This window comes from Mytilus californianus, unplaced genomic scaffold (assembly GCF_021869535.1).
Source record: "Mytilus californianus isolate M0D057914Y unplaced genomic scaffold, xbMytCali1.0.p SCAF_2, whole genome shotgun sequence".
Taxonomy (NCBI): Eukaryota; Metazoa; Mollusca; class Bivalvia; order Mytilida; family Mytilidae; genus Mytilus; species Mytilus californianus.
The window spans coordinates 46,990,860-47,002,081 of record NW_026262668.1 but is presented as its reverse complement, the minus strand read 5'-3'; the positions used below and the strand labels follow the sequence as shown (position 1 = coordinate 47,002,081).

Sequence of the window (11,222 nt, the reverse complement as noted above, 5' to 3'; positions counted from 1 at the left end):
AATTCCACAAATGTTACATTTACCTCCAATTAGTTTTACGCTATGCCATCACTTTGTATTCATCTTTTATTTCAGTAAATGTAAATTCTAAGCAACATGACAAACCCTGGTGAGTAAATTTTCATATATTAAGTGTTCGTTTTGGTGACCCTGCTTTCAAGTCACTGTCAGTATACGGTCTTTTTAAAATTTCAGTAATAAACCTCAAAAATGACATTTAAGATTGATGAGAATACCACAAAAAATAGATTTTTTGTTGTTATACTTTGTGACTAATAATAATAATAGAATAGAATAGGCGGGGTTTTATTTTTCTTTTCCTGTTCTCTCCTTTTTTACGTAAAACAAGATATGAATATAACATAATTATGGAGATATGGTATGATTGCAAAAGAGACGACTATCCAACAGAGTCCAAAGTGGATTGAAGCAACTTTATCAGTTCATATTATTAGTTACATAGTGTGCTAGTGACCTAATACGATATATATGAGGTCAGTACATTCCATATGGGATGAGAGCGAAGCTCGAACCTCATATGCAATTTACTGACCCCATATATCATGTATCATAGGCGGATCCAGCCCGCACCCCCCCCCCCCCCCCCTTTTTGTGGGAAAAATTTGGTTGATTATATAGGGAATCACTGAAGCATGACTGGAGCGGCCCCCCCCCTTTAGGTCAGTCAGCGTGCCCCCCCCCCCCCCCCCCCCTTATGAAAAGTTCTGGATCCGCCACTGTGTATATATCGTATAAGGTCACTAGCACACTGTGCAACGAATTTATCTTACCGACTATCTTAACATGTGGCATATAGACTAGTGGCCTATCAAAGTGATCAAGTCTTCATTATAAAGAACCAACTTTCATTTGTCTATACAAAAACAAATGCTAACAATAACAAGTTGTTAGCTTTTAATGCGTTTTCTGCATTTATTTCAACCTTTCATCATCAATTTCTTCATCTGTTGTCCGGGCGAAACGTTTCAGATTTTTCTTCAACGCCGTCTAGGTTTTTTTTATTAGGGGACGTAACACCACTACTAACCGTGTATTGAAATAAACCACGCCTACTAACCGCATATGGAATATACACGGTCTCCACGCGGTCGCTTTTGATCAATCATATTCCTAGAAATGTATAGGAGGTAAGATAAAATTTTAATATGTATAGTTATTATTTTGTTATTTTGCTAGAATATAAATATACCGACACATTTGATATAACGCCAGAAGTGCAAGCAGCCTATGACGAGCATGGATACATCATCGTCAGGTAATTTTTTGAATAATAAATGTTGAGGAAGTACTGCGGTGTAAAAAGACTTTTAATTCTTAGACAGTCAGCCTCATGATAAATTCATTTGAATACAAATAAACATTAACAGTCTCATTTTAGGTACTTGCAACTAAACGAAACTAGTCTCTTCACACTATTAAAGATGGTGTTATTAATGGTTAACGATAATTCAAGTTTATGGGGGTGATTTTAATGCGGAAGACACGCTTCTGAATAATGCCTCTTAGATAAGGGTGAGACCGTAGCGCTTGTAGTCCGCATTCATAAAAAAAAATTGAAGATTGAAAGGAAATCAAGGCATATAGAGAGCAACCGAAACCGATAACGTTAAATTCGCCTGGGAGTTAGAACATATTGTTAAAATGTTCCAGATCGACGGTAAGGGAGCTACCATTTGATTTTTAGGGGGGGGGGGGCGCTAGTATGAAATTTGAAAAAGGCAGGACAGGAGTTTTGAGTAAAAAAAAGGGCAGGATGAGCAACTTGGCAAATACAAAAAAAAAAGGCAGGATGACAATTTATGTAAAAAAAGTCAGGATAAACTAATAAAAAAAAGGCACGAATAGAGTGAAAAATAAAAAGGCAGGACAGAGATTACAACTAAAAAAAATGCAGGACAAAATTTTCATCGAAAATCTCACCATGATAGATATGATAAATGTACTTCGACGACTCATGTTCTAGTCTTTCAGTTGCAATACTGGTATCTTTCAGAAATATGTTTGACAAAGAGGAACGGACGAATATGAAAAGGGTTCTAGAAGATAGCGATATGATCGAGAAACATGGTTACGGTGTATGGTCAACTTTTTTCATTTATTTTGACGATATTACAAAAAAGATAAATTATTATTAATTTCTGTAATATTAATGAAAATAATGGTTTTCATAAAAAATTGTTCATGTTTTTGATTCATGGTCATGTGTGTTCATGAAAAATGATACTTACTTCATACCAAAATTGCATTTTCTTAGAAAAAGTCTTTTGTCATTTTTGAATAACTATTTCAACTGTGTAAATAAATGATGTATTCAAAGGTTTCATAGAAAAAGTACTTCATTCAACATTTTAACCTTACAGTGAAAGTTAACACCAGAGCCTTTAAATCATCGATTAGTTAAAAGTTGTTTTATGAGTGCAATTTCGAACATTTTAGATTCCCGATGGAAAAGGAAAAAACGCCAAACTTGTAATATGGAGTCATCCAGGAAGTGACGTCACAGGTATTGTGGCGAGAAGTAGAAAGGTGGTAGACTCCTGTCAGAAGGTAATACTATATACAGTGGAGATCACTTCTAACCTCTCATCAAATCTGTCAGAATCTGTCAGGAGAACTGTTCTAGGACAGTATGTAGAACTGTCATCCTGTCACCTTTTAGACAGTTCTAGCTAAAACAGTTCTAACCTAGAACTGATTTGGTCAGTTCTACCTAGAACTGATTTAGACAGATCTACCTAGAACTGATCCTGACAGTTGTTCTACCCTAGAACAGTTTTAGACAGTTCTACTATAGAAATATTTGGTCAGTTCTACGACTAGAACAGTTCTACGGCTAGAACAGTTCTACGACTAGAACAGTTCTACGATCAGAACTGATTTGGTCAGTTCTACGGCTAGAATTGATTTAGTCAGTTCTATCTAAGAACAGTTTTAAGAACTCTTTGTCTTAAATATAGATAAGTCAAAAGAATAAAATATATATGAAAAAATTCTCATCACAGCACTGACATTGTTTTCTCGTCACGGAAAATGTCGTAACTGCAGTGACGTCATTTAGAACTGTTCTACAATTCTGACAGGTTTGGTCAGTTCTAGAACAGTTTTAGACAGTTCTGCTGACAGTTCTACGGTTAGAACTGATTTGGACAGTTCTACCTAGAACAGGTTTAGACAGTTCTACCCTGGAACTGATCCTGTCAGTTCTACCTAGAACTGATTTGGTCAGTTCTACCTAGAACTGATTCTGACAGTTCTATTTAGAACAGTTCTAGGGTAGAACTGTTCTAGGTAGAACAGCTCTATGACAGATTATTCTGACAGTTCTAATGATAGGTTAGAAGTGATCACCACTGTACTGTTGGTGGGGGGCAGGAAACATAGCATGCTGAAATATTGAAATGACGTCACAGGTATTGTGGGGAGAAGTAGAAAGGTGGTAGACTCCTGTCAGAAGGTAATACTATTTACTGTTGGTGGAGGTGGGAGGAAACATAGCGTGCTGAAATTTTATATTCATGCAAACGAAATGCAGATTTTGCATTACATGTGTTAAACTAAATTATAAAAAGAAAAATTTGTCCGCAAGATCCAAATGATACGAATACTATGCACATAAGGTAGAAACATAAGCACGGTGTGAAAGTAAATAAGATAGGCCTAGATATGAATTTTAAAAATATTTGTATAAAAGGAATGTTAATGCGATCAGAAAATGTTAATAAAACGTTTCAAGAACAAAACAGCCCAAATCTAGAAAATGGTCAGTTGTTGATTCATTGTGAGAGACTACACTACTGTACATATACCAACATATAGGTACCCAGGTATACGCTGGTATTTGTACAGTAATGTTGTTTTTCTTAGACAATGAACAGAGAACCAGGCCAAAGGTACCTATATCCGGTGGTGATGATACACAGTGTGTATAGCAGCGAAATTATTTTTTTCTTCTTTTTCCAAACATTTAATATGATTTACTGAAATTTGTTAAACATTGCGTTAGTTAAAAATGTAACCTTACTGCAAGTTGGGCGGCCCTTAAACATGCTAAAAGAATCACAAGTAGGTTTATTTAATTAGTTGAATTATTTATATAACTGTTTTACAAATAACTCAACTAATTAAATGATAAAACATGTGTCAAGTTTAAATTTTTTCTTGTATTTCAAAACTGAACTGTCATGTTTCTCCAGGTTTCAAAATACATTAATATACATTGTACTCTCAATGGGAACGAGAATGTGTGCAATTAAAAAAAACATCGTCTTAAACAGCTGTTGATATAGCATAGTCCTTCTTTTGTTTGACAAACGAAAAGTTTCGTCTTAAATTGCAAATACAACATATCCCTTTTTGGTCAATTTGAATTTCCTTCGACGTGAAATTACCAGCGGTCCAGTATTTTTTTTCTTTTTTCTAAAGAAGGTTGGAAAAACATACTTTTCGACTCTAAGTAGGTAGTATATACTTTCAATTTATTTGCGCTAAAATACGCAACTTCAAGCATGTGATCTTCAGATTTTCAGATAGCTCGTTTTCAATTTACATGAAGTATATGCCACTGAATGTTATGCAAACAGCGATCAATTAATCAATCAATATTTAGAAGTTAGCAACAACGAACGTATCCTATAGCTTGCTTTCCGATGGCTAATGTCGAAAAATGAGCACTCTTTAATATACCGATAAATGATTAAGCAATACTATTATATTTACGTTAACAAGAATTGGACTACATTAGGAGACCCTTTAGATATTTACGCCAAGCCTTGCCAATTAAAATAACAATTAGAGATAGTTTAATGTGTGAACTTAATAATTTATTATTTAATAATTGTAAAGTCACAAAATATGAAAAAGATACATTTACTGCATTAAAATTTTTGTGGCAAAATATTTCAACCGGAAGTGAATATCCAGTAAGTAATTATAAAGTAACTATGTCATGATTTGAGAAATAGTACAACCACTAGTAATTCTATGTGCCATGTTTATGTTTTTCATTTCCAGTTGCTTGGTGGTGGTGAAGTTTACCATTATCACGCTAAGTTTATCCGCAAGGACGCATTTACAGGCGGAAGTCATTTGTGGCATCAGGATTATGGGTATAATAAAATTAGAATATTCGAAATGACATGGTTTTTTTTCTGTAATGGAACGGGCCGAATAACTTTATTAAGATCAATACCAAAATACTGAAATTCAAGAAGCAAGAAAAGATTTAACATTGGTATTTTGTTTAGCGCCTTCGTCCATCTGGGGACTTGTCAAGACTATATCTTGATATTATATATATATATATATATATATATATATATACATCATAACTTTCGTCACCGTTAAAGCTTTAGAATTGTGCTAGTTCATATCGCACATTATTATTTTTATTTAAAGCATATATTTGAACTCTCTGCTGTAATTAGTCATATAACCTATGTCGTGTTTAACACATATTTCGAATTGTGCAAGCGTCTTACCTGATGTTCGGTTTGACTTTTTTATTGTATAAATTTCAAGATTGTTATAGTTAAATTTAAGTAGACTGATATATGATTCATTCAACATCACAATCATGTTTACTGATGAAGGATATCTGTTATCCGAAATATTTATAAATAATTACATTTATAGTTCCTTTTTTTGTTATTGGTGTTGTTGTGTACACTTTTTAGGCGTTTATATAATTTATTTATTGTGTACATGTATCGTTACTCGTAACGATCCAGCGCCCTCGTGGGAAAAATCGTTGACTATTATTCAGACGTTTTATATATATATATATATATATACAAATCTAAACTGAAAACAACGTTCAAACCTATGATTGCGTTGGATAAAAACCGCAATTTTTATACGTGTGCATGCAAAACAAATTTCTTGGTAGAGGGGTCTAAATACAGCACAAACAACATTTTCCAAAAGACCAAATGAGTGAAAAAGTATATTTTAACAAAACGCATTTGACTAGCAGGTCGAACAACTGATGTTCTTAAACCCTGCTGACTGCCATTGGCGATTGCCAAATAAACGGATCACAAGCGTAACAAAATAGATCTTATTATTAATTTAGTGCCAAACAGAAAACAATAAACTTGCGGAAAAGATGGTATACCGCAAACATGAGTTGCAAAATTCTGTACACCATATCCGGATTTCGACAATTAATGTCTCTTCAGTGATGCTAGGAATCGAAACGGTATTTGGAAGGCCATATAATTTACCTCAATTTAGGATAGACTCTTGAATTTTGAAAGAGTCAAAATAGGATGAACGGATCATATAAACCCGAAGGCAAATATAATACAAGCCCAAACGAAAAAATATAAACAAATATAAATTGAAAACAACGTTCAAACCTATGATTGCGTTGGATAAAAACCGCAATTTTTATACGTGTGCATGAAAAACAAATTTCTTGGTAGAGGGGTCTAAATACAGCACAAACAACATTTTCCAAAAGACCAAATGAGTGAAAAAGTATATTTTAACAAAACGCATTTGACTAGCAGGTCGAACAACTGATGTTCTTAAACCCTGCTGACTGCCATTGGCGATTGCTAAATAAACGGATCACAAGCGTAACAAAATAGATCTTATTATTAATTTAGTGCCAAACAGAAAACAACAAACATATATATATTTAACAGCGATTCAACAGCATTGTCAAATCTAAATGAAATACTTAAAACACAAAAATATTAACCAAACTTGTAATTTGTAAAACGTACATCAATTAATTAAAATCATGTTACCGATATATAGTACGGGGACAACAATAAGTCACATGTCGAGTAATATTTTTGTTATCTCTTTTATATATCTTTGCAAAACATTTTGTAGCTACTGGTACAAAAATGGATGTCTATTTCCCCAAATCAACACTATATTTGTTGCAGTCGACAAGTGTGAACCGTCCAATGGATGTCTTCAGGTAACTGCGATCTTGACTCTTCATGTACTGGAAGCTAAACCATCAGTTCTAAACATCTGCTTACCCTTCCGGGCCACCTGAGATCACCCCAAGTTTTTGGTGGGGTTGGTGTTGCTCAGTTTTTAGTTTCTATGTTGTGATTTGTGTACTGTTGTTTGTCTGTTGGTCTTTTTCTTTTTTAACCATAGCGTTGTCAGTTTATTTTCCACTTATGAGTTTGAATGTGCCTTGGGTATCTTTCGCCTCTCTCATATACAAATTCTGACGATACCTAATTTAATTTACTAGCACCATATTCGCATTCTAATAAGTCATTTTTGATCAGTTATGCTAAAAAAACAAATATGATAGTTGTTTATATCTTGATTTGTTTGGTCTTTGCCAAGAATACATCATCTTATACACTATAATAAATCCGAGAATTTTAAAAGTTTAATGGCAATAATGTTTAAAAAAAACATACATCAGTATTGCTATGTGTTTCTTTATTCCACATTGGCTAGAGGTATAGGGGGAGGGTTGAGATCTCACAAATCATGTTTAACCCCGCCGCATTTTTGCGCCTGTCCCAAGTCAGGAGCCTCTGGCCTTTTTTAGTCTTGTATGTTTTTTAATTTTAGTTCATTTATATGTTTTAGAGTTTAGTGTGACGTCCATTTTCATTGAACTAGTACACAATTTTATTTAGGGGCCAGCTGAGGATATCCTCCGGGTGCGGGATTTTCTCGCTGCGTTGAAGACCCATTGGTGGCCTTCGGCTGTTGTCTGCTCTTTGGTCGGGTTGTTGTCTCTTTGACATGTTACCCATTTCCATTCTCAATTTTATAAAGATATAAGAATAATGTATTCGGTAAACAACATAATGTGTATAAATTTAAAAGTTAATAGGATTATGATACTTAACGGACGGCCGTACAGACCGGGAAACAATATGTTCCTTCAATCGTAGGCAGGGCGTGAAAAGATATCGGAAAGAAAAAGACACTTTTTTATTTATACTTTAACAGAATATTTTTTTTTATATTTTAAGTACGTACAAAAACACTCGTAACTGGTCTCATTGTGTCATAAAAAACTGGCAATTGGCCTTGTCGTTTCCTCGAATAGCACCAGCGGCCCAGTGATGTCGGCCAAAACACAGGTAACCAGCCCAGTGATACTGTCGTGAAATACTTTTCTATTGTCAGTAAATAGTTTAAAAAAGGCTAGTTACCAACAATATTGAACGGAACAACAGTCCACGTCAACGTACAACAACCGACTCGTTCGATATATTTACATGTACGTACAAAAAAACAAAAACGAAAATAAAGGGTCAATATTGAGAAGTCCTAAAATATATTGTCATATCAAAGGAGAAATACCTGCTTTTTAGAGATATGTTTCGTTAATGAATGATTCGAAATTGTTAATGGTAAGATGAACTGTTTGTGGTCGAAAAAGTCCTATTTTTCGTGAATAAAATTTAACTTTGTTATTGTTGTTTAAAGAATTGATAGTCATTTGTTTATGGTTTTTTTTTCAGATTTTACCAGGATCACAAAAATGTGGTAGGATAGATCATTTTCCAGTGGCAGGTCAAACAATGGCTGACATGGAAAGAATCAATGAGATAATGAAAAGACATCCCCTAAAGCACGTAGAACTTGATCCCGGTATAATTTTCAATATTGTTACTTTATGTTATTCTTTTTTATTAAGAAATAAGCATGTCTCTATTTTTAAAGCTATTACTATCATCTCAAGCGGGTTGTTCTTTTCGCCTATCCACGGTGGAAGTTTGCATACAAAATGGCGAAATTTTCTAGACATGGTCTCTGTTTGGGTGCACTTGACTTGTCATTTCTGTTCTTTAAAGACTTGTACATACATTGGATGAAGACAGTCGGAGTCATTGATGACAACGTTGAGCAATAGCAGTCGATTTTCAGGAATATTTCATTTTGAACATTTTATACGAGAATTGCACTTGAATAGGTATTAAAGTAAATTGTACTTGAATATTTGTGTTTTGAAGGTTATATGTCGTTTTAAAAACACTAACTGTTATAATTCCTTTGATATTCATGCAGAAAATGGGAAAATAGTATATAGTAATGATAGAACAAGCAGTGTAAAAGTATACAATTAATTATGTAAAATCCATTTAGATAATCACAAACCAAGTATCATGCTGTTTTGAAAATGTTTTTGAAGTCTACAGCATTTAATTTTAAATATCTATAATGAAATCCAAAATCCCCCAAAAATATGCAAAAACACATAAAACGCATATGTTAGACCACAATTTCCAAAAATCTTACAAAAAGTCAAGGTTTGGTGTATATTTTACATGTATGTACACTGTGTGCAAATACATCAACTACTGGCGGTGTTATCTTTATACACGGCGCTTAAAAATGAAAAAAAAGACTTAGAATACGACATTGAAATCATTTTTCACTTTTGTTTGCCTTTTTGACGTTTTCTTTTTGGCCTTTGTGACTTATTGCCATTAATTTCCTCCCTGGTATTTTCTCTGTATTAACTCATTATTGGTGCACATTGATCTGAATGTGTGAACAAGTTGAATCTGGCAGGCACCAATATTAGCTTATTTATTTTTTTTTGGTAATGAAATGTAATACTAGTATTTATCTTTACCTTAATGTACTTAAACTTTTTATACTTTTGTTATGACAGGCGATGCCTTGATATTTGATGCAAACTTAATTCATACAAGTGGACCAAATAACAGTCCTAATCGACGCTGGGCACTATTGTATTCTTACTGTCTCAAGTCTAATAATCCAGTCTACAAACACCACCATCCAAACTATACACCTTTAGAAAAGGTTTGTTTAGTGTTTATGCAGACGAATTATCATTATTTTGTTTGAATATGTTAGAGCTTACCATAACACATATCTAAAAATAAGCTACGTCTTTACCGGTTATAATGAATTTATTGCACATCGATACCGAAGTATTTCTGACTGTTTTTTTTTATAATAGATTTTCGCATTTAAATGTTTTGGCAAATTATTTCGTCGTATGGATAGAACCTTTCATACTGAACATTATTTGGTTATATTCACGCCATGAATCTCATATAAACTAAACCTCCTCTGTAGTCTAATGGTAGCGTGTTCGTCTCGAGTGCGGGAGGTCGTAGGTTCAAATCCCGGTCGAACTAAAGACTTCAAAATTTGCATTTGCTGCTTCACCGCTAAGCACGCGGCATTTAGAAGAAATACCATTAAGGAGTAAGAGCATTTAATTTGCCACTGGACGTTAAGCAGACATCCATCATCATCAATATCATGCATCTTATAAACTGTATTTTTGAGGTCAGTTGTTTTTTTTATATATATTTGAAACATTAGACAAATTTAATAAAATAAGCTGATTTTCATGGATTCAATATGGCGGGTCATTCAACATACAACATACAACATGTGAACTGTGTATTTGACTGCACATAACAGTCATGGATATTTAACATAAAAAAATGTTTTTAGCGTATTTTGTTTCCTTGCCATAGGGCATAATCTATTATGAGACATGCATCTGTCACAATAAGCATCTGCAGTACTGCGACTGACTCAATCAGAAATGACGACATCATCTTGTCAATGGAGAAAAGAATCCATATTAAAAATGTTCCTCTGAGAAAAGAAAGGAAACTTTATTATTTTCATTCATTCTATAATCTCTTGGGAGTGGTCGTATTAAGAGAAATGTAATAACTCAATTATTCCGGTTAAACATAAAGAACCCCCCCTAAAAATGAATATTAAAAAAGTTAATATAAGATATACGTTCGTGCTTGTTTACTCTTTCTTATACATGTAAATGCAGTTCTTTTGTATTTAATAGGTTCCAAATTCCGCAATTAAAGACTGCAAAAATTACACCGATTTCTCTGGTAAAGATTTCATGGACCCTGTTGTGGATAAGACCGTTAAAACAAGTACTCAGGAAAAGTGAACTGCAGTTGAACTGTCATCAGGGCAGACAACCAGTCCTTACAACTAGTCATCTTCGACTCATTTTGTAAACGGTCGTTAATAGGATATTGTTAGAACAAAATACTGTAACATTTAAACTTTTTAACATAATGGTTGTTTTTGTGAATAAACATTTACTTCATTGTCTCATGGTCTTAAATAATATTTGTCTCATTAGCAATCATACCAAATCTCCTTAGTTAGATATAAATTTGTTTCTATTTCCACAAATGGCGTGAATAATAATATTTCAAGCCCTTACATTACCGTTTCCGATTCTC

At 33.6% G+C, this 11,222-nt stretch overlaps 1 protein-coding gene across 1 annotated transcript; it reads left to right on the top strand.

The window, feature by feature from the left end:
* Nucleotides 1–2,011: 2,011 nt before the first annotated feature.
* LOC127728787 (ectoine dioxygenase-like) lies at nt 2,012–11,015 on the top strand. The gene is made up of 7 exons (XM_052236401.1): nt 2,012–2,096; nt 2,458–2,568; nt 5,032–5,126; nt 6,862–6,952; nt 8,478–8,607; nt 9,635–9,786; nt 10,811–11,015. The coding sequence occupies exons 1-7, from the start codon at nt 2,019–2,021 to the stop codon at nt 10,919–10,921; spliced, it is 768 nt and encodes a 255-aa protein (XP_052092361.1). The 5' UTR covers nt 2,012–2,018; the 3' UTR covers nt 10,922–11,015.
* Nucleotides 11,016–11,222: the final 207 nt, after the last annotated feature.

Bases quoted from the DNA above. Each gene is read 5' to 3' on its own strand.
- LOC127728787 (XM_052236401.1), top strand. From the start codon at position 2,019: ATGTTTGACAAAGAGGAACGGACGAATATGAAAAGGGTTCTAGAAGAT. The intron at 2,097-2,457 runs GTATGGTCAACT...CGAACATTTTAG, and splicing joins TCGAGAAACATGGTTACGGT to ATTCCCGATGGAAAAGGAAA. The intron at 6,953-8,477 runs GTAACTGCGATC...TTTTTTTTTCAG, and splicing joins CGTCCAATGGATGTCTTCAG to ATTTTACCAGGATCACAAAA.